The sequence below is a fragment of the Sciurus vulgaris genome (genome assembly GCF_902686455.1).
Source record: "Sciurus vulgaris genome assembly, chromosome: 6".
In the NCBI taxonomy this organism is placed as follows: Eukaryota; Metazoa; Chordata; class Mammalia; order Rodentia; family Sciuridae; genus Sciurus; species Sciurus vulgaris.
This window is the reverse complement of record NC_136466.1, coordinates 140480313-140507607: the sequence shown is the minus strand read 5'-3', so window position 1 is coordinate 140507607 and position 27295 is coordinate 140480313. Positions and strand designations below refer to the sequence as shown.

The following is a 27295-nucleotide window of genomic DNA, read 5'->3' as shown; positions in this document are numbered from 1 at the left end:
TCAAAGCATGAAACTAATGTGAAACCTTCATCATCTCTAAGAGTATTTCTGAAACTATATGGCACCTTTTAGTTCTCCAGAAATAAAATAGGAAAATTAAAAGAAATATGATTTCTCTTTTTACTTTTAAAGTACACTTGGATTTGTACAACATAAATTATTGCAAAACTTTTGTGAACTGGAAAATATGTTAATATTATTCTGAAATTATAATAATGTTTCAAATGCATCAGAGTTCAACCCCTAAGAAATTCTTACTCAGTAACATTTTATACAAATAAACAATTGAGTCTGCACTTTTAAAAAGTGACTATATTCTTAAGAAATGTTTTTTAGCAAATAAAAATGTTCAGATTCCAGAAAATCATAAAGCAAAAATCACTTTATGGACAGTTCACAAGGAAAAAAAGTTTGAATTCCAAATAGTACAACACAGATTTGGAATTTATATGATAAAGTTCCGATGAAGGTTATTAAATATAAAATGTTATGAATCAAATTAAATATAAAATCATTTTATTTTGATATTTAGGTTCATCAGTTCAGTAATAAGTCTACAGAAATGGCTCTAAGAGTGGCATCTCTTGATTATCTTGGAACCGTTGCTGCACGACTAAGGAAAGATGCTGTTACAAGCAAAATGGATCAAGGCTCTATTGAACGGATTTTAAAACAGGTATTGAGATAAAGATTTAAAATTATAGAGATAAATAATAGTTAATTTCTTTAGATATTCTTACATTAGTGTTTCATTTTATTTTGTAGTTTCAAGATTTATACTTCCAAAAGTGAACTTTTCAAAGTCCCAAAGATGAATTTAATACTTCAGAGTGAATTATATAAAGTCCTTAGTTTACTATCTTTATGTCCTTAGTTTACTTTCTTTTTTTGAACAACTATTGTAAATGTATAATACTGTCTTATATTTGGTTTAGCTGGAGATGGTAGCTCAGTGGTAGAGTGCTTACCTAGCATGCTTAAAGCCCAGAGTTCATCCTTAATGCCCCCAAAACAAAAAAGCTGTGTTTGGTTTGACATTTAATTCTTTGGTTTACTGAGATGGTGATGTAGCATGCACATTCAGAGTATTTTGTATCTTTGAATGTTGTACATCTTCTTAAATTGGGGAGGGTTGAAGAGGGCTTCTTTTCATATTATTACATTAGACAGTGTTCATCTTAGGGAAAAAGTGTTTTACTGCTTTTTATATTCTTTTCCTTAAATTATGGATAAAAAATTTTCTAGTCTTTTTTTTTTAATAAATTTGTTATTAGTTATTGCAGTTCTGTGTGTTTGTGTGTGGTGCTTGGATTTAACCCAGGACTTTGTGCATACTCTACCAACTGAGCTATACCACCAGTCTTATGTTCAGAACTGTGTCCACATTGATAGAAATGCCTCTGATTTTTCTCACTATAGTTTGTGTTTTGAAATAATTTCAACCTTATAGATTAAATGATTAAGAACAGCACAAAAATTACCATAGATTTTTCACCCAAATTCCTTAATTTTTGACAACTTGTGATGTTTGCTTTATCATTCTTTTTTGAAGTATACACACTTTTTACTTTTTTTGTGGTACTGTGATGGAACAGAGGGCACTCTACCACTGAGTTATGTCCCCAGTCCTTTTCTTTATTTTGAGAAAGGGTTTCACTAAGTTGCCAAGGCTGACCTTGAACTTGCAATCCTCCTGCCCCCTCAGCCTCCCAAGTCTTGGGGATTACAGGTGTGCACCACCACACTTGGCTTGTATATGTACTTTTTTTTTTTTTTTTTTTATCTTTTCTGAACCATTCATAGTTAAGTTACAGACAAAATGCCCCTATTATCCCTACTGTATTCTCCAGAACAATGGTTTTCAAAATGTGATCCCTGTCAGGCAGCACCATTATTGATATGACCTGAGAACTATGAATTTTTAGATCCTTCACTTTATGTTTATTGAATGAGAAATTCCCAAGAGTATGGCAGTCAACCCTCCTCCTTAGTAACAAATGCTAAGTTTGAGAGCCACTGTTTAATGTATATTTCTGCAAATAAGAGCTATCACTTAAATATCCATAGTATAGTTATGCCCCAGCCCTGCCCTGGGATCAGCCATTCCTCTAAAGACTCCTACTCCTTTTTAATGAATGGTAATGTGGAAACCAAGATGTAGGTTGACCTTCAGTATTTCCTAGAGAAGCCCTGGAACCTGATATCCCACATATGGCTATGTAGATTGTTCACTCAAGGGAAGGTATCATTTGGGGGAAAAATTTTTTTTTGTAAATATCATACATAAATATGAAATACTTTCAGATTGCTTTTAGAAGTTTACAGTATACCAGTTCATAGTGTTGTGACCAATTTCTGGATGTTTCCATTTCACCACACTCCTAGATCATGGGTCATCTTAATCTTTGCTTTCTTCTTAGATATAGTCTAAGGTATATGTTTGGCATTTCAGTGTTAAAGCTAGAACTGGTAAAGGATTAACTGTGGACAAAAACATCAACTCACAATTAATTTCTGACTCTTTAATTCTTGACAAAAACTAAACATTTAGTCCCTTTCTGCACCTGAATCGGTAAACAGCTCACCTGTTATCTAATGTCCTACATGAACTAAAGTAATATTGTCATAATACTTATATAAGAAAAAAATGTTTCCCTCCTCAATGTTCTTTTTAAATGTCTCAAAGAAATCTGTAATGCTTATTAATACAGATGATAACAATTTCCATTTACCAATTTAAAAATTTGGAGACCTGGGTCTTCCTATGTCTGAAGATTTAACAGATTGTTCTGATAACTTTTATGTCAACTACCTGTGAGCTTTTTAAAAGAAATATGACACGTAGTTCATAAAAAGTTAAACCTCATCTATTATATTTTAAGAAATCACATTTTTCTGTTTCTTTCTTTATCATTGTATTTTCACTTTTAATATTAATGTTTCTTCTCTTAGATTTGTGTTTATGTCTAGACAGTTTGCTAAAACACACCAGTAATATATTTTTGGTTCCTAATTGATTTATTTTATAGGTTTCTGGAGGAGAAGATGAAATCCAGCAATTGCAAAAAGCATTGCTTGATTACTTGGATGAGAACACTGAAACTGACCCTTCACTAGTGGTAAGATTCTTTTCTTTTTTATTTAAATTTGATCTAAAGAAACTTTTGAAATGACATGAAGAGGAAAACTTAAGTTGTTTTAGAATATTGATTTTGAAATAAGAATTAGAATTACTTGATCTTTTAAACAGCAAAGAATGGTTAACTGTTGATTTATCTTATATGGGATTCTGGTTATAATTACTGTAAGATAAAAAAAAAAGATGAACTTGTGTGATAAGGGGGATATTTGGGCTGGGCACAGTGGTGCATACCTGTAATCCCGGCTCTTGTGAGGCTAAGGCAGGAGGATCATGACTTCAAAAATAGTCTCAGCAATTTAGCAAAGCCCTAAGCAACTAATATCCTGCCTCTAATTAAAAAGGACTGGGGATGTGACTGAGTGAGTGGGTAAGCACTCCTGGGGTTCTATCCCTGGTATTAAAAAAAAGAGAGAGAGAGAGAGAATATTTGGAAATCTCATTGGTTATCTTTGAGTCTAGGTTAGGTCGTTGGTGTTCACAATAGGATAGACCTTGTGATAGATATAATGATCTCTTCACATTATTTTTTATATTATTAGATTTTATATATAATTGTTTTTAAATAAAATCTTTATTTTTATGAATGTTATATGAACTATCTAAATTCTTAGTATAATATGCCATGTATAAAATTTGTGAAGGATATTAAAGAACAGAATGTGGATATTGGGGTGTTATTTTATTTTTTGCTGAATGAGATTGGAGACCACCACATTATTCCACCAATAGCTGCAGGTTTTCAGTTTGTGTTCATAGAACAGATTTATAGGTATGCATCCATGTTAAACAATTGCAATGATTATTGACCTTTGTATTTCTTGAAAAAGTAAAACAAGGTTTGAAAACAGATGGGAGTCTTATACCTTTAGTATTTTATTCATTTGTTCTAAACTTTACTAGTTGACCCATAACCTATCTAATTTGACTGAGTCATGTGATATGTCCTTGGTTAAATACTTGATAGTAGTATTTTATATTTAATACAGATGTGTTATCTTTTGATCTCATTAGTATTTTATCAAGTCTAATAATAATAAGTTTTCTATCATCTAGGATATTCCCAATTTTCTGCTGCTCTTAAAATTGGATATTGTGTGGTATAAGTTGGTTTATAGTAAACCTGAATACTTGTATTTCTGATTGTGAACACTCCAACTTTCTTAATGACTGAAAATGTTGTTACTAATTTCATAAGCTTAAATTTATTTAATTTCTTTCCAGTTTTCTCGTAAATTCTATATAGCCCAGTGGTTTCGTGATACAACTCTGGAAACAGAGAAAGCAATGAAATCACAAAAAGATGAAGAATCTTCTGAAGGAACACATCATGCAAAAGAAATTGAGACAACTGGTCAAATTATGCATCGAGCTGAAAACCGAAAAAAGTTTCTTAGAAGCATCATCAAAACCACACCTTCTCAGTTCAGCACATTAAAGTAAGATCCAAGGAGAAAATGTATTAGACATGTAGATCTCTTTGATACCTATTTACAAAAAAATAAATAAATAAAATTTTTAATGACTTTTTGTTGCAGGATGAACTCTGATACTGTGGACTATGATGATGCTTGCTTGATTGTTCGATACTTGGCCTCCATGAGGCCGTTTGCCCAGAGCTTTGATATTTATTTGACACAGGTAAACTGGGCCAGAATTCCCTATACAGTGATGTTGATTTTTCTGATTCTGGAAGCTTATGGAATAACATGTAATAACTGTTTATTGTTGATCACAGATATTTCAAAGATAATGAAAGTAGGATTTGATGTAATATTCTATGTTTGCTAAGATACATTTGTTGGTGTACATGCCCTTTACATATTGATTGTTATGTTCTACAGATACATGCATATTTATCTGTATGAATACACCCAGAGTATAGGTTGTGACATTGTAAAAAATTAGTTATCAAATTATGTTTGAATGAGCCTAAATATTCTTTATTAAATTTATACATAACAAGATTTTAGTGGGACTACACATTCTCAAAAGGAAATGTAGCAGTGTTTAATTGAGTATGCTAAACTGAAAGAGACCCTGAAGTACAGAATGCTACACTTGCAACATGTACTGATCTTTTAAAGTTTTGGATCAGTAAGATAATGGATCTTTTACTAACATACAAATCAAAAGGAGATAAATCATAGATTGTTTTCTATGGTGTGTTTTCTTGCTATGCTTTGTTAAATTTTATGTATTTTAAAGTTTGCAAAATGTCACATTTTTTTTTTTGGCAGATACTTCGAGTTCTTGGTGAAAACGCAATTGCCGTTCGAACAAAAGCCATGAAGTGTTTATCCGAGGTTGTTGCTGTAGACCCCAGTATTCTAGCAAGGGTAAAGAGGGCAAAAATAATTTTTCTTCCTCATGTTTTCTAGTCAAAATATTAACTCTGTTTAATATAAATTACAATTTCTTTTTTTCTTCAGCTTGATATGCAGCGAGGAGTTCATGGACGATTGATGGACAATTCCACTAGTGTTCGAGAAGCAGCAGTAGAATTACTAGGTCGATTTGTCCTTTGTCGACCTCAACTTGCTGAACAGTATTATGATATGCTAATTGAAAGAATATTGGTATGTTTGTTTTGCCATTTTTATAATGAATTCAATTTTGTCTTTCAAATATCACAATTTTTAAAATAGTAAGCTAGAAAAGAGACTACTCAGTATCTTAAAGCAAATCATTGGCAAAAATTGTACTCCCATTTTCAGTCACTGCAATGGCAATTTCTAGTGAGTAAATGATATGAACTCCATGGGATAATTAATTATTTTTGGACAGTCATCTAGAGTCATTATATATTTAAACATATGTGTATATATGTAAACAAGAAGAGTTATTTCAGTGAGAGACATATAGAACATTGATATGTGAGAATATTTTTGGCTCCTATACATATATCTGCATGTTTCCTTAGAGTCAAATTATGGGAAGTTAAACCAGAAAGTTACTTGAAGTTTAACATTGAGTAAACTTAAGAAATACTGTTCTAAGACACTCATTCCTTCATATCATGGAATTTTCTGGCCCTGAAAGATTTTCCTGGAAAAGAAAAGAAAACATTGGCATTCAGAAATGACTGTATTTTTCTTACCACCCATTGCAGGCACATTGACTTCGTAAAATTCAGTATTAATGCACAAGATCAGGTATGCCTGTAGTGAGAAGTATTTATTTTATTATATTAGTCAAGTATCAGAATATTGTGTGACTGAGCATTATAGAGTAGTTTTCAGCTTCAACTAGGCATTAGTTTATTTTCATTGAATAGGGTAGGGTAGAAGAATTTTTTCCCTTTTTGCACCTCCATCTTTTCTCAAGAGTAAAGGATATAATTAACAGAATTCTCAAATATCTAATGAACTCCAAGAGAATTAATCCTAGCACAATATCCTAAAATGTTTTTAGGACTGCTGAACTGTATATAGGAAATTAATAATTTTGTATGGTAAGCATCTGGTGTTTTTAATCTTTTTTTTTTTTTTTTTTTTTTTTTTTTTTTTTTTTTACTTTGAGAGTTAAGGTTGAAGATGTAACTCACCTACCATGCATGAGTTCTGGGTTCTATCCCAAGTACCCCCACACACATCAACACACACAAAAAATTAATATGAAAATGTATAAAATTTAAAATAATAATAAAATCCACCTTCTGTTTCACATGTATTTTTGCCAGGTTATTTTAAATTAAATAATAGACATTTTATTACTTTTCCCAAAGATACCTCAGCTTGTATTGCCAAAAAATAAGGATACTAGGAATAACATCTTACCTAACCAAGCTAATACTCCCTAACATCATCTAATAACCAGTTCATATTCAGATCTTCCTATTGTGCCCGAAATGTCTTTTCCAGTTTTGTAGGAGTTGGGTGGGTGGGTGGGTGTGTGTGTGTGTGTGTGTGTGTGTGTGTGTGTGTGCGCGTGTGTGTGCGTGTGTGTGCGCGCGCGCGCACATTCGTTTAAAGCTTCAGATAGCACACTGCGTTTGGGATCTTAAAATGAACTCCCTTTTTTATATCCTTTCCCATGATGTTGAATAATTTAAAAGACCAGGAGTTTTTATTATTTTCCCATGATTTAATATAATTTGCTCCTTTGCTGCTTGTATTTTCTATGAGCCTAAATTAGGTAGTGTCAAAGGTTTTATTAGGTTCAGTTTAAAATTTTTTTTAATTCTGCTGTGTAGATGTTACCTAATATGCTGCTTACCTGCCAGACACAGTTCTAAAAACTTCGTGTTTTTTGTCACCATTAACTGTCAAGCTTGTATCCAGTACTAAACTATAGAAAATGTTTCCATTTCACAGGTATCAATTTAAAAGTACAGACATTATCATAAAATTATTCATATTTGTAATAACATTAATAAGAAAGCATTTAAAGAATAAATGTGCCAGGAGTGGTGGCACATGCCTGTAATCCCAGTAGCTCAGGACGCTAATGTAGGAGAATCCAAAATTCAAAGCCAGCCAGCAACTTAGAGACTCTGTCTGTAAATGAAATGTAAAAAGGGCTGGGGATGTGACTCAGTGGTTAAGAGCCCAAGGTTCAATCCCCATACCGAAAATAAAAGAGTAAATGTATGGACCATGTTTATCATGTTAACAAATAATGAATATGATGCTTTTTGATATATACTTATTTTATCAAATTTCATTTACCTGAAGCATTTGAAATTTTCTAACATTTGAAAATACCTTTCTGTTCTTAGGATACTGGTATCAGCGTCAGGAAAAGGGTAATAAAGATTCTAAGAGACATCTGTATTGAACAACCAACATTTCCAAAAATTACAGAAATGTGTGTAAAAATGATTCGCAGAGTCAATGATGAAGAAGGCATTAAGGTAAGATGAAACATTGATTAATATAAAATTTATTTTTTGTTTGAAATGATGCATGTTTATTGCATCTAAATTTTGTTGCTTTCAATGTAAACTTTACAAGTGAATCAACATTTTTTGTTTCTAAACTTAAAAAAAAGACATATGTTAATACTTTTTTAATTTCTAGATTTTATATTAAATTAATAAAATCTGATCTTTCCCATTCACTTCAGCAATTATAATATTTTTGTCATTGTAGAGATTGCATTCTATCCAAAAAGTTATCAGATTGAGATTATTTTTAAATCATATGTGCTTGGTCTTCTAAATAGTGAATAGATTCTTTTCTTTATTTCTTTCTCTGCTACTAGCAGGTGAAGCTGGAGTGCTTTATCCCCAGTCCTTTTTATTTTTTATTTTGAGACAAGGTCTTGCTAAGTCACTGAGGCTGGCCTTGAACTTGCAATCCTCTTGCCTCAGCCTCCCAGATCACTGGGATTATGGGTGTACACCCACGCAGTTAGTTTAAATACTTTATTAAAATCTGAATCCTAAGTTCTTCAGTGAATTTCCATATATATTTGTACGTGTGTGTGTGTGTGTGTGTGTGTGTATATATACATATATATATGTATTTTTTTTTTTTTTGTCCTTGGTTTTTTAAGTTGGGCAAGCATTGTAAAAATGTCTTTCTTAAAAGCAGTAAAAATAGCCAGACACAGAGATGCACAGATTCCCAGTGACTCAGGAGGCTGAGGCAGGAGGATCAAAGTTCAAAGTCAACCACAACAATTTAATGAGGCCCCAAGCATGGTGAGACCTGTCTCAAAATTTAAGAAAAATAAAAAGACTGGAGATGTGGCTCAGTGGTTAATCACCCCTGGGTTCAGTCCCTAGAACCAAAAAAAAAAGGGCAGGAAAAGTACCTTTTTAGTTTGATCAAAAATATTTGTATACTAAGCATAGGTTCTAGGCTAGGCATAGTATCCCAAATTTATTTAAAATCTTTACCGAAATGAAAAAGTTTATAATTTTGAAAAATTATTGGTGATTTTAAATATAAGGAAATTCATACCAGAAACTCATGGGAATTTATGTTTTGACTAGATATGCTTTGTGTTGGACCTAATGAGACTTTGGGGTTGAATTTTTGCCATATTTGTTGTTGTTACTTAATTTGAAATTTGTTTTCTTCTAGAAATTAGTAAATGAAACATTCCAAAAACTCTGGTTTACTCCAACTCCACACAATGACAAAGAAGCAATGACAAGGAAAATTTTAAACATCACTGATGTGGTAAGAAGGACAATGTGTGGTCACTCTGAGTCCAAACCTAACTGAGACCCACTTTATCTTATCAAGGGGGAGAAACAATGTGATGAGATATTTGGTTAATCTTTATGTTTAGTGCTACTTTCTGCATATTTCTGAAGTTCTTCAACAGATGCAAGTAAGATGAGGTTGATGTCTACAAACACCACAACTTCTTAGCATTTGTTAGTGTAAACTCTAATTGATCTTCTTATCCTCCAACAATTGAAATCAGAGAGAGGCAAAAAGTAAAATACAGTAGCCAAAGGGTAGCAACATACAATTCAGAAAATATGAACTTAGTTTCCTTTTGATTTTAAGCTATAATTTTTGACTCCAGATAATGTTCATGTTTTAAATATAAGGAATTTTTTAGTCTTAGCTTCATGATCCATCTACATTTTCACTGATACCTTTAAATCTACCATATAGAAGGTTGAGAAATAAATATCTTTATTGTTTTAAACCATACAGATTTTTCTGATAGAGTATACTTTTAAGTTATTCAAAATTTAGTTCCATATTAATCTTCAGTATATTAAATCAATTTATTGCTTTGATGTCTTCCAAGATAGTTTTGGAATAAAATTCTGTAACATTGGCAAATGTTTAAATTACTGGAAAAAAATAGTTTAAACCTTTAATGGAGAAAATTGAAGCCTATGCTTCAGACTGCAGTGTAACAAAAGTAGATGTGTTTTGTTTGGTTTGGTTTTTTTTTTATTTTGTGATGCTGGAGATCAAAATCCAGGGCCTTGGGCATGCTAGGCAAGCTGTACCTCTGAGATACATTCCCAGGCCCCTAAAGTATGTTTTTTAAAATAAATTTCTAACTTTGATAGTTTCACCACCAATTATTCCCCCCTAGGTTGCAGCATGCAGAGATACTGGATATGACTGGTTTGAGCAACTCCTTCAAAATGTGAGTATTATTTTGACTTCTGATGATATAAAATTTATAGAAGGTGGTTCTTTATAGACTTTATGATCTTAAAAGAATTTTTTTAGTTATTTTGTTAAATATTTGTCTTTTGATGTGGGACATTTATTTCAGTAAGCTTGACTTTTTAATTTCCCTATTTAATCAATTACTCTGTTGCTTATTTTCTGAACCACTAATGGAAAGTATTTATTTCCATCTTTCCAGATTCATTTTTTCTTGTCCCTTTAATCTAGTAATAGACATGAGATATACAAATAGATATACAGATTGCCTATGTTCCTTGTCACATTATAAAATACATAGAATTTTCTTTAGTGGTATAGATATAACAAAAATTAATTTAGTGAATGGAAATGTTTATCTCCCTATAAATTTTAAATCATTTTTTTAATTTCAGAAATTTTCAAATAAAAATATTCATCACTCAGCTTCAAAAGTTAGCATTTTTTCAGTCTTGTTTTGTCTATCTTCCCATCGTTTTTTTCTTTTTCTTTTTTTTTTTTTTTTTTTTTTTTTGCCCCCCTGTAATATTGTTTAAACAAAACTCAGGCTTTATATTCATTCCAACCGTAAACACACTTATACTATCTCTAATAGGTAATGACTTTGGGGGATGGGTGTCATCTCTATCAAAGAAAATATTATATTGTTCCCCATTACCTAATACCTATCCAGTGTTCACATTTCTCCAACTATCTCAATGTATATTTACAGTTAGTTTACAGTGGGGTTTTTTTCATACAACTCTGATTTATTAATAATAGTTAATCCCTTGCCCCCCCCCTTTTTTTATGCCATTATGGATATTCCTGTAGATTGTCCTACATTCTATACTTTATAGATTTCCTCTATTGTCATTGAAGTTTCCATCCAACATTTTTCCTTTAAACACTCCGCTAGATTTAGAGGCTTAAATAAGATTGAAGTTCAGTGTTTAGGGTAAGGACACAAATACTTCATAGGCACTGCTGAATATTGCATCACATCAAAAAGCATATAATGTCTAGTCCTGTTTTTAGTGATTGATCTTTGAGTTTAGGTGTTGTCAGCCTGATGCATTATTATGAAGTCTTTCAGACTGTTTTTTATGATCATTACCCAGATGCATTATTTCTTTCATTCCTTATGTGTTAATTAGGTGGAACTTTTCTTTAAAAGTAAATTTTTAGTCCAGATGCAGAGGTGTACACGTGCAATCCCAGCAACTCAGGATGCTGAGGGAGGAGAATCACAAATTTAAGGCCAGCCTCAGCAACTTGGCAAGACCCTGTCTCAAAATAAAAACAAAAAGGACTGAGGATGTACCTTAGTGGTTTTTTGTTTTTTTGTTTTTTAAAAAGTACGCCTCTTTCAATTCTGAGGCCAAAACCAATAAAGGGAATTTAAAATGTTTCAGTTTTATTCCTGATTAATTGTTTGGTTACTGTGAAATACAATTTGTACAGAAACCTTAGGAAAAATGATTGTTTTACATTATCAGTGTTCAGAATGAGTTTTATCAACCTTCAGAGGTGTTTTTTTAATCAGTGTGAACTAATAGATTATGTATATTAGGTGTATTTGTAATCATGACTCATTTTGAATCTCAAATTGTCCCATCTTTGCCCAGTAGTATTCTGTTCAAGTTCATCCTACATACTTTTTTTTTTTTCCTTTGAATGGGGATGGTACTGGGATTTGAATCCAGGGCCTTGAACACACTAGGCAACTGCTGTACCACTGAGCTACAATCCCCCACCCTGGTCCTGTGTACTTTTTTTGTTGTGGTTGTTACTTTAGCTTGAACCCAGAGGTACTTTACTACCGAAACCCTCTCTTCTTTCTCCAATAATTGAGGAGATACTGGACAAGGTGTAATGGGGGTTAAAGAAATGACAGACAGACACATATAGGGAGAAAATGCTGGGGCCAGGTGGGTAGCCAAGCCTGGTGAGGCTTAACTAACTCCAGAGCTAACTCAGCAAGTTTATTATGTAGGTTTCATTAAAAGGTTATTTGTGGGGGCTGGGAAGATAGCTCAGTCAGTAGAGTGCTTGCCTTGCAAGCACAGGGCCCTGGGTTCGATCCCTAGCACCACAAAGAAAGAAAAAAAAAAGGTTATTTGTGGGAAAGTTTCAGCAAAGCAGGCGATCAAATAGAAGGATGCAGGACTGGTGAGACATTAGGGTCATCTTGTTTTGCTCAGAATCCACTATCCCTGAGAGAAGGTGCTGAACTGAAGGCCTCAACTGATAAAGCTAGGCATACAACTTTACACATAGCCAACCTTGACCAGTGTTAACAGTAGCAACTGGTGCATCTTGACCGGCACCTTTGCACCATCAGCTCCCAGCACAAATGCAGTCATGAGAGTCAGACAGGCCATGATTTAGATCACCACTCTACACCACCACTGAGTCTTTTTTCTTTTCTTTTTTTTTCTTTCTTTTTTTTTTTTTTTTTTCCATACAGGGTCTCACTAAGTTCCTGAAGCTGTCCTCAAACCTATCTCAGCTTCCCAAGTCACTGGGATCATAGGTGTGCGCCCCAACACCCAGTTCGTTTAATATTTTTCTCATAATAATCTTTCACTTCATATTTTTACAAGAAGTATTTGGCATAATTTCATTCCTAAATAGTTTTGTTTCACAGAGCCTTATAACTTCCTTAGTCAAGTTTAAGTCCACAATTCCAAAGGGGACATAAAAAGCTTTACAACCACATTTTTATCTGATAATTATAGTAAATCATTAAGTAAGAATTAAGTGTAGCTTGCTGGTGATGGTGGCATACACCTGTAATCCCAGGCTGAGGAAGGAGGATCACAAGTCCAAGGCCAGCCTCAGCAACTTAACAAGACCCTCTCTCAAAATAAAAGAGCTGGGGATGAAGCTCAACAAAAGAGTGCTTCTGGGTTTAATCCCCAGCACTGCAGAAATAAAAAATAAAAAGAATTAAATGTAAGTATAAGATGTCATTATTTAGAATTACTAAAAAAAAAAAAAAATCTAAAATAATATCACTGTGTATTGTGGGCAAGTTAGAAGCAAAGGGGAGATGTCCAGATTCATAATCTCTTAACAGTGGTAGTTTTATTTTATTTTATTTTATTTTATTTTAATTTTTACTTGTAGATGGACACAATATCCTTTTTTTTTTTTAATGTGGTGCTGAGGATGGAACTCAGTGCCTCACACATGCTAGGCAAGTGCTCCACCCCTGATGTACAACCCCATCCCTGGTTTTATTCTTATATTTTTTGTATCTTTGCTCTCTAGTCCTATTTATTTAGATATCTAATTAATAGTTGTCCATTCAGTTCATGCCTCCTATGTTTTCTTATTTTTAGTTTCTACCAGCAATTTAGTTTCCAATGATATTCTTTGTGCTATAGTTTCTTTTATAAACAGAGTTTGGTTTGATAGAAATAAACTCAGAAGTATTTATGAAAAATACATTTGAAGACATAACCACCCTTAGTAATTTTATGTATGCATTAATTTTAAGAGGAGCTAGGAAGAATAATAAACAATGGACTATTGGAGTTACTGGAAATTCCTGAGTAGGGAATAATTAGTACACTCTGTGTTTCCATATGTTCATACATATTTAAACATTCCACTTAGTAAAATTTCAGATATTTCTAATTTTTGGTTTTGGAGTGAGTTCTTTTCTTATAGATCAGTGATTTCTCATTTATAGAATTAACTTCTTGGGGAATCTTGAAGTACCTCACTAAATAGCTTGAAATTCATTTATGCACCAAGTTCTGCCCATTGACTAAGTATTTATGTTAAAATATCACTTTAAAAAGATCTGTGGAGCAGACAAAGGGGAATAAAGGGAAGGGAGGAGAGATGGGATTAGGAAAGATAGTGGAATGAATCTGACCTAACATTCCTGTGTACATATAGGAATATACACAGTGAATCCCACCATCATGTACATCCACAAGAACTAATTTAAAAAACAGTTGTAAGTAAATAACAGAAAGATCAGTAGAGAGGGAAGGGAACAGAGAGTAGAAGGAAAGGAGAAGAGGAAGTATGGGGGACAGAATTAGAGCAAATTTTATTCTATGCTTTTATAATTTTGTCAAATGAAATCTATTATGTATAACTAAAAAAAAACCAATAAAATAAAATATCACTTTTAAATGTGTGGAACTTAGTGGTGCATGCCTGTAATCCTAGTGACTAGGGAGGTGGAGGCAGGAGTTTTAGAATTCAAAACCAGTCTCAGCAACTTAAGGAGACCCTGCCTCAAAAATAAAATATTAAAAAGGCTGGGGATGTGGTTCAGTGGTTAAGGGTCCCTGGTTCAATCCTCAGTACCAAAAACAAAAAAGAAAAGAATAAGAAGAAAAGAAAAAATGTATGGAGCTACCGTTTCCTTTAAAAATCTTAAATGAATGAATTCATATTTGAGTTTTGTGCCATATTTAAGTAGTATGTGAAAGAAAAACTTATGATGTTCACATATTATTTCTAAATAATATTCTAATTAGTTTAACCACTACCATGAATTTAGTACTTTTCTAAGAAGCTCTATATTTACAACCTTCAAAAACCTTCATCATAGCCCTGTGATAGGTACACCAACACTGAATTGATTTTACAGTGCCATTCATTTTAATTAGCTTATAATCCAAAACTGGTCCACTTTTAGTGTATGAAGAAAATACGGACAATGAAAAAAATTAAGGCTATCCCATGTTTCATCTCTTCCTGGGTAATGTGATCCACCATATGATCTTCTTGAAGTTAACAATTAAACACTATCTCCATCCACCAGTGAATGAATGAATAAACTGGATGATTCTATACAATGTAATAGTACTCTACACCAAAAAGGAACGAAACTATTAATATGTACAACATAGATGACCAGTAAAACAGAATGAAAGAAGACTTACCAAGGAGTGTATGTTATGATTCCATTTATATAAAATTATAGAAGAAACCAATCTGTGTTGGGAAAAAAAATTCAGAAGAGTGGTTGAAGGGAGCTGGGGTTGGGAAAAGATAAGAGAATTTTCAGGGATTATAATAATGCTCTAGGTCAGTATTTCTAAAAGTTGTATCAGAATCATTTGAGGAATTCTTAGAAGTGTAAATTCACATGCCCTACCCCAGACTTAATGAATCAATAACTCTAAGGGTAGGGCCCATCATTCTATACTTTAACAGTCTTTCCAAATGATTCTGATGAAAGGTTAAAATTGAGATCTCTGTTTTATCTTGGTGCAGGGGTTTGTGAGGTATAATGGTGAATCTGACAAAAGTGAGCAAAGGTACACTGAAGATTTATGAATTTTATTACATATACATTTTATCTCAAAGGGAAAAGAGAGGGCATATATTGATGTTTGCAAGTTACTTTGAAATGCATCAAAAGAAAAATAGAAGGGACTGCAGGGTTAGCTCGGTGGTAGCGTGTGTATTTAGTATGCTCCATTCTCAGTTCAATCCCTAGCACTTTAAAAAAAAAAAGTGTAAAATGGATAGAGCTGCATGTGTGTATGCAGAATACATGTGTATATATACACACACACACACATATGCTGTGTGTGTATATATTCATCCCAGTGTAGTAAAAGATTAGTGGTAAAATCTAAAGGGTGATTAGAGTATTCATGGTAATAAAAATTCTTAACTTATTTGTATGCTCAAATTTTCATAATAAAATATTACTATGGTATGAAAAAAGTATATCGTTTAGTATGTTGGTACCTTTAAAACATATTGTAGCTAGGCAAAATACAGTAATAGAACATTTTATGTATCTTGATTAATGAGTATGTTGTGAGTGCACAGCTAGTGTATGTGCATGTGATTAACATTAAAGGAAAAGAAATTATTTCAGAGGATACAAGAAAGTTTTTTATAAAATTTAATACCTTTGAATAATAAAAAGGATGAAATATGAATTCCTTAATCTGACACAGAATAAATTACAAAAATCTAAAAGATAAAAATAATGCAAAATGAAACTGTTAAGAGATTTTATCAAAATCAAGAGTAAAAAATACCCATCATTTATGCCAAGATGTGGAAATGTAAAGGCAAACAAAAACTACTAAGCTACTTATGAAAAACTGTTAGAACTTATTTGTAAAGATACAGTAATTAAGTTATAACAATAATAAATAGATCAATACTAAACACACCAGTGGAACAAGATAGAAACTAGAGAGCCCAGACCTATGCATATTTGCTATTAAGACATGGCAGATTATGGACTAAAGATGAATTTTTCACTAAATGAGGTTGGAGCAATTGACTGTCCATCAGGAATTTTTTTAAAAAAACAATTCCTACTTGAAATCAAAAATCAACTCCATATAGATTAAAAAAAACTTTGAAACTTTTAGCAGAAAATAATAGGTGAGTACTTTTAAAAAAAAAAAAAACTTTTTGTAGGGACTGATTTAAACAAGTCATAAAAAAAAAAAAAAACATTAAAAGATTGAAGGGTTTGGGGCTGGGGATGTAGCTCAGTTCATAGAGTGCTTGCCTGTCAAGCACAAGGCCCTGGGTTCAATCCTCAGCACCACAAAAAAAGGAAAAAAAAAAAAAAGATTGAAAAGTTTCACTGCTTAAAATGAAGAACATTTATAAATCAAAAGACATCTTAAAAGGAGAAAACAAGTTAGAAAATATACTTGACATATACATAACCACCAAAGGATTAATATTGAAGAATATATATAGAATTTCTCTGTTAAAAAGCAATGTAAGAGTCCCAGTAGGAAAATAGGGAAAAGGCTTAAACTCCATTTCACAGAAGAAATGGTATGAATAGCCTGTAAGGTGTTCAACCCCATTAGTTGTTTGAGAAATACAAACTAAAGTCACATTTTACATCATTTAGTTGGCAAAACTTGAGAAGTCAGATAATAACAAGTGATGAAAAGGAAAGAATTAAGTAGTTATCTGTTAATACTGCTAATAATTGAAAAATATTAAAAAGATTGAACATCTCAAATCTCAAAACACAAAATCCAAAATGCTCCACAATCTAAAACTTTTTGAGTGCCAAAGTGATTCCACAAGTGAAGAATTAAATGCCTAAACTCTTGTGACAGCTTGCAGTTAAAACCCAAGACATAGGAAAATTACTTTCAGGCTAGGAGGTGTATAGATATAGATGAAACGTGTAAATTTCATGCTTAGACTTAGGTCCCATCCCCAAGGTATCTCATTTTGTTATATGCAAATATTTCAAAATCCAAAACACTTATAGTCTCTGACAGTTTGAAATAAGGAAGACTCAACCTCTACAATCACTTTGAAACCAGATTATTTCACAAAATTGTCTTATGAAGTTGAATATTCTTACATGCAATGACTCAGAAGTTTCACTTCAAGGAATATATACCAGAAAATCTTGTATGTGTGTGCCAGGAGACATACAAGACATAATTTTATGCCACTAAAATTGGAATTAACATATATATGAATGAGTAAATGAATTGTGGTATATAAACACAGACTGTTATACAGCAGTACAAATGAACAAAATACAGCTTCAGGCAACAACCTGGATTATATTTAGTGGCATAATGTGTGAAAAAGCAAGTTCCAAAAGATTGATCAAGTATACTACCTTATTCGAAAGTTGAAAATCAAAGAAAACTATAAACAGTATATCAGCTCAGACATGTCTTTAAACCAGGACATGGCAAAATTTCTTGAGCATGAAATGGGAAGCACATTGAGAGAGATAAATTATTGGAAATATTTTTCTTCTTGAGTTGGGTTCATAGTCTATCATTATTTATAATTAGTAAATTTAAAGGATGCATAATAGTCAGTGATGATGGTGTCATGAATTAGAATTTACAATTCATTTGTGTGTACCTAAAATCTTGGAGAGCAAAAAGAAAAAACAGGAATGAGGAGATACTTTTCTACTCCTGCTTTAAAAAGACCAAGCTAAATATGATTGATGTTGAAGGCTACTTCAGGGAATAAGTTATGGAATGGGACAAGGAAGATTTGTAGTTCAAAGTTGAACCCTGGTAAAGTGAAGCTGTCTGCTTTATTTGATTAAATTTTTTTAATTGGAAAAGGAAACAGTGTATATGTTGCATTAGTCTGATTGCTGTCAGTTCATTTTAATCCTCTGTGCTTCTTGTAATAAAAATGTAGGACTGGAGATATAGTTCAAGTGGTAAAGTGCTTGCCTAGCTTGTCTGAGGCCCCAAGTTTGATCCCCAGCAATGCAAAAAAAAAAGTTTTAACTTGTGCTGTTTCAATACTAGCCACATGCATTTTTGAAAACTTAAATTAATTTGAATTTTTAATCTTAGTGCCTCAGTCACACAAACCAGTGTTTAAAAGTCACTCATGACTCATGGCAACCATATAGACAGCACAGATATAGGACATTTGCATTATTATTAAAGTTTTAATCTGACAGCACTGGAATTCTTCATAGAAATAAAACATAAATTTTGATTTTTTTAATATCTCCAGAATTGTATTAAGTAATCATTATTAACAAAAACAGATAGACCTTAAATGTTTTTTCCATGAACCTATGATTATGAAAGATTGGATTGATTTTATTTTTTGGCTAAACTTAGAACTGATCTCTATTCTCATCTCATTATTCATAATATTCTTAGCATTTTTTATAAGTGATTTAGTAAAGGATAACAGAAGAAATCTTTTATATTTGTAAAATTTGAGATGTAATTCACATGCATATAGTTATTAATTATTTAATTCAATTAGTATTGAATGATGCTCTTCGTATTTGGTTGAGGTAACAAAGAAAAGGAAAGTCTTTCCTGTATGTCTCATGTTCTTCTTCAGGTCCTACATACAGCATAGTAAAATTGTTTGACAGTATTTGTAAATTACTGGTTTAAGCATGTTATATATTTTTGTTTCATTAATTTGCACTTTCAATATCTGTTAATGACAAATTGAAAAGCATATTACAGACACGTTTAATGTGTTTATTATTATTGTCTAATGAATAATTATACTGGGATTTTTTTTTATATATATACATATATAGTTGTTGAAGTCCGAAGAGGATTCCTCATATAAACCTGTGAAGAAAGCTTGTACTCAACTTGTTGATAACCTAGTTGAGCACATTCTTAAATATGAGGAATCTCTAGCTGGTAAGACATTTTATATATTGGTCCTTAAGTTTGATATTATAAGATATTTTAAAATACATTAGACACATTTCTCATTTTTGCCTCTGGCTCTGCTTGCCTAATAATGACTGCTTTACTTTTCAGTGAAGTTTCTTTTTCATTGTATAAATATCTGTTTGATGTTACATTCTGCATTATATTGTTAGAGATAACTAAAATTATCTAGCACAATGTGGTAAAAGCGTAAGCCTCATCTTGTCTACATGTCTTTTGTTGGTATCTACTTTTAGCTTTCATATTGAACAGGAATAAAAGTCCAGGGTCTGATATGTATTTAGGTAATGGCACTTATCACAAAGCTATTTGATATATTTTAAATCATATAAAATTTTCTCTCAAATAAAATTATTTTAATATTTTATATTATCTATCATGCTGTTTACTAGTTACAAATCTGACATTTTCATTAGTTGTAAATGAATATATAAAAAATATGAAAGTCATAATTGATACCCAGTAGCTGAAAGCATATAAGATAAACGTTCCTTTCCATCTCCTAAAGCACATTAAGGAGAAACAGCCATCAGCCTCAGTCATTCTCCATGCTAGGGACAGATAGTCTCTTAATGGAGATACCATTTATGGCACCTAAGGAAATTGTTGGTATCCTTTATATTTTTATAGCATTTTTTCCTTTAATTTTTTTTTCCATTTTCCATGTGTACCTCTTTTCTCCTTTACTCTCCTTGTTCTATTCTTTTCTGTTTTCCCCATCCTATATTTTAATAGTGATACTGATGTCCTTCCTGCCCTTTCTGTTAAAGTTTGCTAATTCTCTCAAAAAAATAATTTGTTTCCTATAAGCCAGTGTATCTCCTAATTAACATCATTTCTTCCCACCTGAAGAACATTTTGTTTAGCATTTATCTAATTGTCACTCACATTTATTTAACATTACTCAACTACAGCATCATCAGCATTTTTCCCCCAGTACCCCTTAAACACAATATCACCTTAGCTAAATTGTTTTTGTCCCCCTTTGCTAACTTCTTTTGCCTGTTCACTTCCATTTTTAGTCATAACGAGCACCACCTTTATTCTCAAAAGCCTATCCCTGGACTTCCCAAAATACATTTTACTTTTTAACTTCAGTCCTAGTCCTTAGTGTGAAACTTGCCTTTCATAGTGATGTCTCTGTCCTTTAACTTCAGTGTATTTAATGTCTACAACAGAAAAAAAAAAAAAAATGCAGAAAGTCTAGTATCATAAGAAATGCTAGTCTATTTTATTGAGACTATCCTGAATCTATTCAAGACTAATATTGAATAATTTAAATAATATTCTGTATTATTCCACTGTTTTGTTATATTTTAGTATCTTATTTCTCTGTTTTTTCAGACTCTGACAATAAAGGTGTGAATTCTGGAAGATTGGTAGCTTGCATAACCACTTTATTCTTATTCAGCAAAATAAGACCACAACTCATGGTTAAACATGCCATGACTATGCAACCATACCTTACCACTAAATGTAGTGTAAGTATAAAGTTATCTTAATTTTCTTTCTTACAAAAAACTTCAAGAATTTTAAATTTAGAATTCACATTTGTCACCACATTCTCACTAACAAATGTCATTTACTTAAATATACATTCTAATATTGGAAGCAAGCATATTTTAAATAAAATTTAGGCTCCATTTTCTCTGTAAGTTCCTCAAGGTAAATCCTCAATAATTGCTTACTAAATGTAGCTATTGTTAAAACTGCAAAGGTGAGTGAAACAGAGCTCCTGTCTTTGAGAAACTTACTATCTTGGATTCTGAGTTTGCTTTTCCTTCATTTGTCGTTTATAATATATTTTATATTCATAATTTTATAGCAGAAGAATATTGAATGTGAAAGATCTAGTATCACACCAGAGATATTAGGCTGATATTTTATGTCAACATTAACAAACACTGTTTTCTAAAATAAAATTCAAAAATTAAACATTTACATAAAGCAGTCCAGCAAATAAAGTGAGATTTTTTTAAAAATATAAGACAGCATTGTGGATGTGTGGTCTGTTACAAATGCTAAATTTTAAAATACTAAAATAAGTTGAATTTACATATGTAAATGATTATTCACATACTGTGTTTTCAGTATTTCCAAGGAGTTAATTTTAACTATTTCTCTACTATATTTGTTTTGCTGCTATTTTTAATAATTAAATTATAAGTGAAGGTGAAAACCTTCGAACTTAGAGTATTTTAAGAACTGAAAAGAGTAGCAGAGGATAAGAAATACACTAAAAACAACATATATTACTTCTGAGATACCAGTTCCATCTTTAGACTTTTATTAGATCCAGAAATAAATTGGTTAATATGTAATCTGTGGCTAATAATAGCTCATTTATTAAACACAATTATAAGGCACTTTGAAGAGTTCTGCGTGCATTGTCTCCTTTGCTTGTTAAAGTTGGCACTGTCAGTTATCGTAGTTTTACAGATTAGGTAATTAAAGCAATATAAGTAACAATATAAGTTACAACCTAAGTAACTTACTCCTTATCACATAGCTGCCTATTCCCAATGTTAGAATTCAGTTCTGTGTCTATCTCCTATCTGGAATCCGGACTATAACATAACTTGTATACGTTTCTTGCATGATTTTTTAAGCCAGGTTTTTGGTTTTGTTTGGTTTGTTGGCTGGTTGGTTTTTGGTACTGGGGATTGAACCCAGGGGCATTTTACCACTGAGCTTCATCCCCAACCCTTTTTATTTTTTATTTTGAGGACAGGGTCTCACTAAGTTGCTAAGGACCTTGCTAAGTTGCTGAGGCTGGTCTTGAACCTGCAATCCTCCTACCTCAGCCTCCTGAGTCACTGAGATTCCAGGTGTGTGCCACCATGCCCAGCAATCCAGTATTATTTTTAAAGCAAGATCATTTTTCAGACATTTTGTACATTTTTTATGTATGTATATATACAAATATAAAGTTTTATTTAAATAAGACCATCTAGGACTAGTAGTAGAGCTCAGTGGTAAAGACCTTGCCTAGCATGTGCAAGGACCTGATTTCAATCCCCAGGTTCACAAAAAAAGAAAAGAAAAAAGACCATCAGTTATATGATAGGCACGTTTTTTTTTTTAATTTATTTTTATTGTAAACAAATGGGATACATCTTGTTTAGGCACATTTTTAAGTGTTTTATTTGACGTCCTCTTCCTGCTTTTATCCTCCTCTTAGGGTACACAGACTGGATTATCATTGCATACTTTTCATTCATCTCTAATCATAGATAATACAAACATAAGTGGTTGACCAGGGTTTTTTAAGAATTAAATCATGTCTGTATATATATATATCACATAACCCAGTATGTCCTTTTTTTTTTTTTTCTTTTTTTTTTTTTTTGGTGATGGTGGTGCTGGGATCAAACACAGAATCTTGTATGTTAGTCAGATGCTCTTCCACTGAGCTATACCCCCATTCCCTCATTCATTTTTTTACATGACTCTGTATTATCCATTTCATTGATGTCCTACAATTAATTTAATCATTTCCCTATTTGGCAAGTATTTACATTATTTCTCATTGATTGCCACTACATACAATTTATTAAGGAATTTCTATTGTTGTTAATCAGCTTTCTGTCACTGTGACAAAAATTCCTGAGATAAACAGATTAAAAGGAGGAAAGATTTATTTTGGCTCAAGGTTTCACTCCATGGTCACTTGGCCCTGTTGCCTTTGGACCTGTGACATGGCAGTTCAGCTTGGTGGGGAGTGTGTGGTGAAGGAGTTGGCTTACCTCATGGCCACTGTGAAGCAAAGAGAGAGAAAACCTGGCCAGAGTCCCAGTGTCTCCTTCAAGGACATACCTCCAGTGTCCTAACATCCTTCTACTAGGCTCCACCTCCTAAAAGTTCTACCACCTTGTTTGAGTCAGCTTTTTTCCTGCTGTGACTTAAAGACCTGACAAGAACAATTTTGGGGGAGGAAAAGTTTATTTAGGGGCTCAGGGTTTCAAAGGTTTCAGTCCATAAAAGGCTGGCTCCATTTCTCAGGGCTTGGGGTAAGACAACATCATGGCAGAAGAGTGAGGCAAAGGGAAGCAGCTGACATGATGATCAGAAAGCAGAAAGAGAGACTCCACTCACCAGATACAAAAGATATACTGGAGTATACACCCCTAAAGACCCACCTCCTCCAGCCACACCCTACCCCCTTTAGTTTCCACTCAGTTAATCCCATCACAGGATTAGTTCTCTGATTGGATTAAGGCTCTCATAACTCGATCATTTCTCCTCTAGACCTTCTTGCATTTTCTCACACATGAGCTTTTGAGAGACACCTCATATCCAAACTGTAACACACCTCCCAATAGTGCCACCTCCAGTAGTGATCAAGCCTTCATAACCCAAACCATAACACTTTATTTTATTTTATTTTATTTTATTTTATTTTATTTTAGGCATTAGGGATTGAACCCTCAACCACTGGGAAGCCACATCCCCAGCCCTTTTTTTTATTTCATTTAGACACAGGGTCTCATTGAGTTACTCAGGGTATCACTAAGTTGCTGAGTCTGGCTTTGAATTTGCCCTCTTCCTGCCTCAGCCTCCCAAATTGCTGAGATTAAGGTGTGCACTACGGCACCAGCCATAACACTGTTCCTATACATTAAAACACTGCTGCTTTTATTCCAATGGGATAGATTTTTAGGACTGGGCTTGCTAGGCAAAGAACGTGTTTTTTTAGTTTTTGACTTTTGAATAGATCTTGCCAGATTGCTGAGGGTATGTTTTATAACCTTTTCAAAATACATATGACGATCAATATTATTAGTTTTGTATTCTTTACCAGTCTAACAGATGTAAAGGAATGATTCATTGTTGCTTCAGTTGCTATCTCTGATTTCCAGGAAGATTAAACTTTTAAAATATTGAACAGCTGGACTAGTTTTTCTGTAAATTCACTATTCATATCTTTGGCTCATTTTACCTTTGAATTGTGGTCCTTTTTTCAGATTTTGAAAGCTCTTTAAATATATAACTGTTAGACCACTTTACATTATATGTAATACACATTATTACATAATAAATAATATATATTATTTATTTCAGATATATTTTCCTTATGTTCTGCTGCTCTTTATCTTCATAATCACCATCATTCTTTAAGTTTTTTTTTTTTATTGTAAACAAATGGGATACATGCTGTTTCTCTGTACATGGCGTAAAGGCGTACCATTTGTGTAATCATAAATTTACATAGGGTAATGTTGTTTGATTCATTCTGTTATTTTTTCCCTTCCCCCCACCCCTCCCACCCCTCTTTTCCCTCTATACAGTCCTTCCTTCCTCCATTCTTGCCCCCCTCCCTAACCCTAACCCTAACCCTAACACTAACCCCTCCCATCCCCCATTATGTGTCATCATCCACTTATCAGCGATACCATTTGTCCTTTGGTTTTTTGAGATTGGCTTATCTCACTTAGCATGATATTCTCCCATTTCATCCATTTGCCTGCAAATGCCATCATTTTATCATTCTTTAAGTTTTTATTCTAGATTAAAGATATTTTTTCTTTGAAGTACAATGTTAGCAATGGTTCTCAAATGAATTTATATTACCCCACAAAAACACTTCTATACTCAGACCTACTTTAACTTAACTCCTTTTACTTTAAGGAGTTAGGAGTGAGATATGAGGAAATGATAGGATTCCTATGTTACTTAGAAAGAAGTATTTATCTTTTTTTTTTTTAATTTTTTTTCCTAATTTATTTATTTAGTTCTGTGTGAGAATCCTGAAAGGAAGGATGAATGTAAGGAAGGAAAGTTTTTAAACTTAAAAAGTCCAAATGAGGGTCGGTAATCAGTTGCTAAAAATGAGGAATGGTAGCATGGCTAGATTAAAAGCATACATTAAAAACCTCATCCACAAAAAAAAGTTTTTTTAAAGTGACTTATGGTCACCTTTAGGGAAAGGAACTGTTTGACTAGAAAACAGATAGGAAAGAGACTATCATAAATCCTTTAGTACTTTTTTCAATGTTTGTCTTAGTGTTCCATCATTTTTTTAAACATGCTTATTTTTTTAATCAAAGAAAAACATATTTAAATTTAAAATAAAGAAGACTTATGCCTAGTTTTGGGGTTGTACATTTTTATCACAAAGTTTTACACAGGATTTGCCAGTCTCAGCACTATTGACAGAGCAGTATTATTCATTGTTAGAGATTCCAATATTCTTTGCATTGTTAGGATGTTTAGCAGCATCCCTGACCTCTGTCCACTAGATGACAGCTGTGCTCCCTTCATGAAAAGCAAAAATATCTATAGACATTGCCAAAAACTCCTAACTGGGGAGTGAAGAGCCAACTCACCCCCAGTTGAGAACTATTGGGTTAACATACCCCAGTTTGAAAAATACTGATCTCAAAAACTGTACCAGTCTTTATAAAATGCCTTGTTAATGTTTAAATACTTTGTTACCCTATGTACATGTATGATTGCACAAATGATGTGATTGCATTGTATACAGCCAGAGAAATGAGAAGTTGTACTCCATATGTGTACAATGAGTTGAAATGCATTCTACTGTCTTGTATAACTAATTAGAACAAAACTTTTTAAAAAAATTTTTTTAAAGAATTGACTTGTCTCTCATTATAGGGAAAAAAATAACTAGCAGTATGGTTAAGTGACCCAAGGTCACATGGTAAGTTAGTATTAGAACTAGAGTACAGATTTCTGCTTCTCTCTCTGTTATTCCCTTCCATACTTTAACACAAGCTCTTTTCTAGGTAGACCTTTTTATTTTTAACTGAAATTTTGTATACATTATACCCCACTCCTACCTCCAAATACATAAAGTTGTGTATAGTTTCATTTTAGGTTTTGAATATTTATATATTAATTTTATTCTTTTAGACACAAAATGATTTCATGGTTATCTGCAATGTTGCAAAAATCCTAGAACTAGTTGTACCACTGATGGAGCATCCAAGTGAAACTTTCCTTGCCACTATTGAAGAAGATCTAATGAAGCTTATCATCAAATATGGCATGACTGTAAGTATTAGTTTACTACCTCTGTATTGATTAATATATAATTTGCAGGTGATAATTTATAAAATGTCAGATTAATTTCCAGTGTATTTTATATTTTTATAAAGCAAATATATATAAAAAGGAAAAAATATTGATAGTAGATTTTAACTTCATCTTTAACTTTTACCTAAACAGTAACACTTTGTTTATCTTTTAGGTAGTGCAGCATTGTGTGAGCTGTCTTGGAGCTGTAGTAAATAAAGTGACACAAAATTTTAAATTTGTGTGGGCCTGTTTCAATAGATACTATGGTAAGTTTAATGCCTGAGCTTTAAAATTATTCTGTTAGGTCCTGCAAGTGTATCCAGCTCATTTTTAATACAACTGATAGAGGGTAGCATCAAGAGATTTATAACCAGTGTGATTTTCCTCCATGTTTCACAATCAGAAGCAGTGTTTTCTATTATTTTTATATCCCTTAAAACCCCTCTAGTATTAGTTCAGAAATTTGTCTCCTTATTTAAAAAGGTGATAAATTTTCTGCCCACTATGTAAAGTAGAATTTAAGTCTTTTTTCCTACATTAATTTTTTAACCCTTTAAGGAATATACCTCTATTTCTAGACATATAATTATTGGAACCATTGCTAAAAATTAATTGTAATTCTTTAGTAATTATTTGAACCTCATAATTTAAGTATAATGGGTTTATTGCAGATAAATTTTATTCTTCTTTATTAGGTGCCATTTCAAAATTAAAAAGTCAACACCAAGAAGACCCAAATAACACTTCACTTCTAACAAATAAACCAGCACTGCTTAGATCTCTTTTTACTGTTGGAGCACTGTGTCGGCATTTTGATTTTGACCTAGAGGATTTTAAAGGCAACAGTAAGGTAAAGATCATATTACTCATTGTGCTGT

The 27295-nt window shown here is 32.5% G+C and overlaps 1 protein-coding gene across 2 annotated transcripts in view; it reads left to right on the top strand.

Moving 5' to 3' along the window:
• The window catches only part of NIPBL (NIPBL cohesin loading factor), a 180651-nt gene that overhangs the window by 134591 nt on the left and 18765 nt on the right, over positions 1-27295 (top strand). For both annotated transcript variants that reach the window (XM_079145735.1, XM_079145736.1), the window contains exons 24-37: positions 533-676; positions 3030-3119; positions 4364-4578; positions 4678-4780; positions 5380-5478; positions 5572-5718; positions 7860-7994; positions 9172-9270; positions 10154-10207; positions 19238-19346; positions 20724-20860; positions 26253-26393; positions 26590-26683; positions 27113-27267. In XM_079145735.1, the coding sequence (XP_079001861.1) occupies positions 533-676; positions 3030-3119; positions 4364-4578; positions 4678-4780; positions 5380-5478; positions 5572-5718; positions 7860-7994; positions 9172-9270; positions 10154-10207; positions 19238-19346; positions 20724-20860; positions 26253-26393; positions 26590-26683; positions 27113-27267 (1722 nt within the window). The remainder of the gene's footprint in view (positions 1-532; positions 677-3029; positions 3120-4363; positions 4579-4677; positions 4781-5379; positions 5479-5571; positions 5719-7859; positions 7995-9171; positions 9271-10153; positions 10208-19237; positions 19347-20723; positions 20861-26252; positions 26394-26589; positions 26684-27112; positions 27268-27295) is intronic.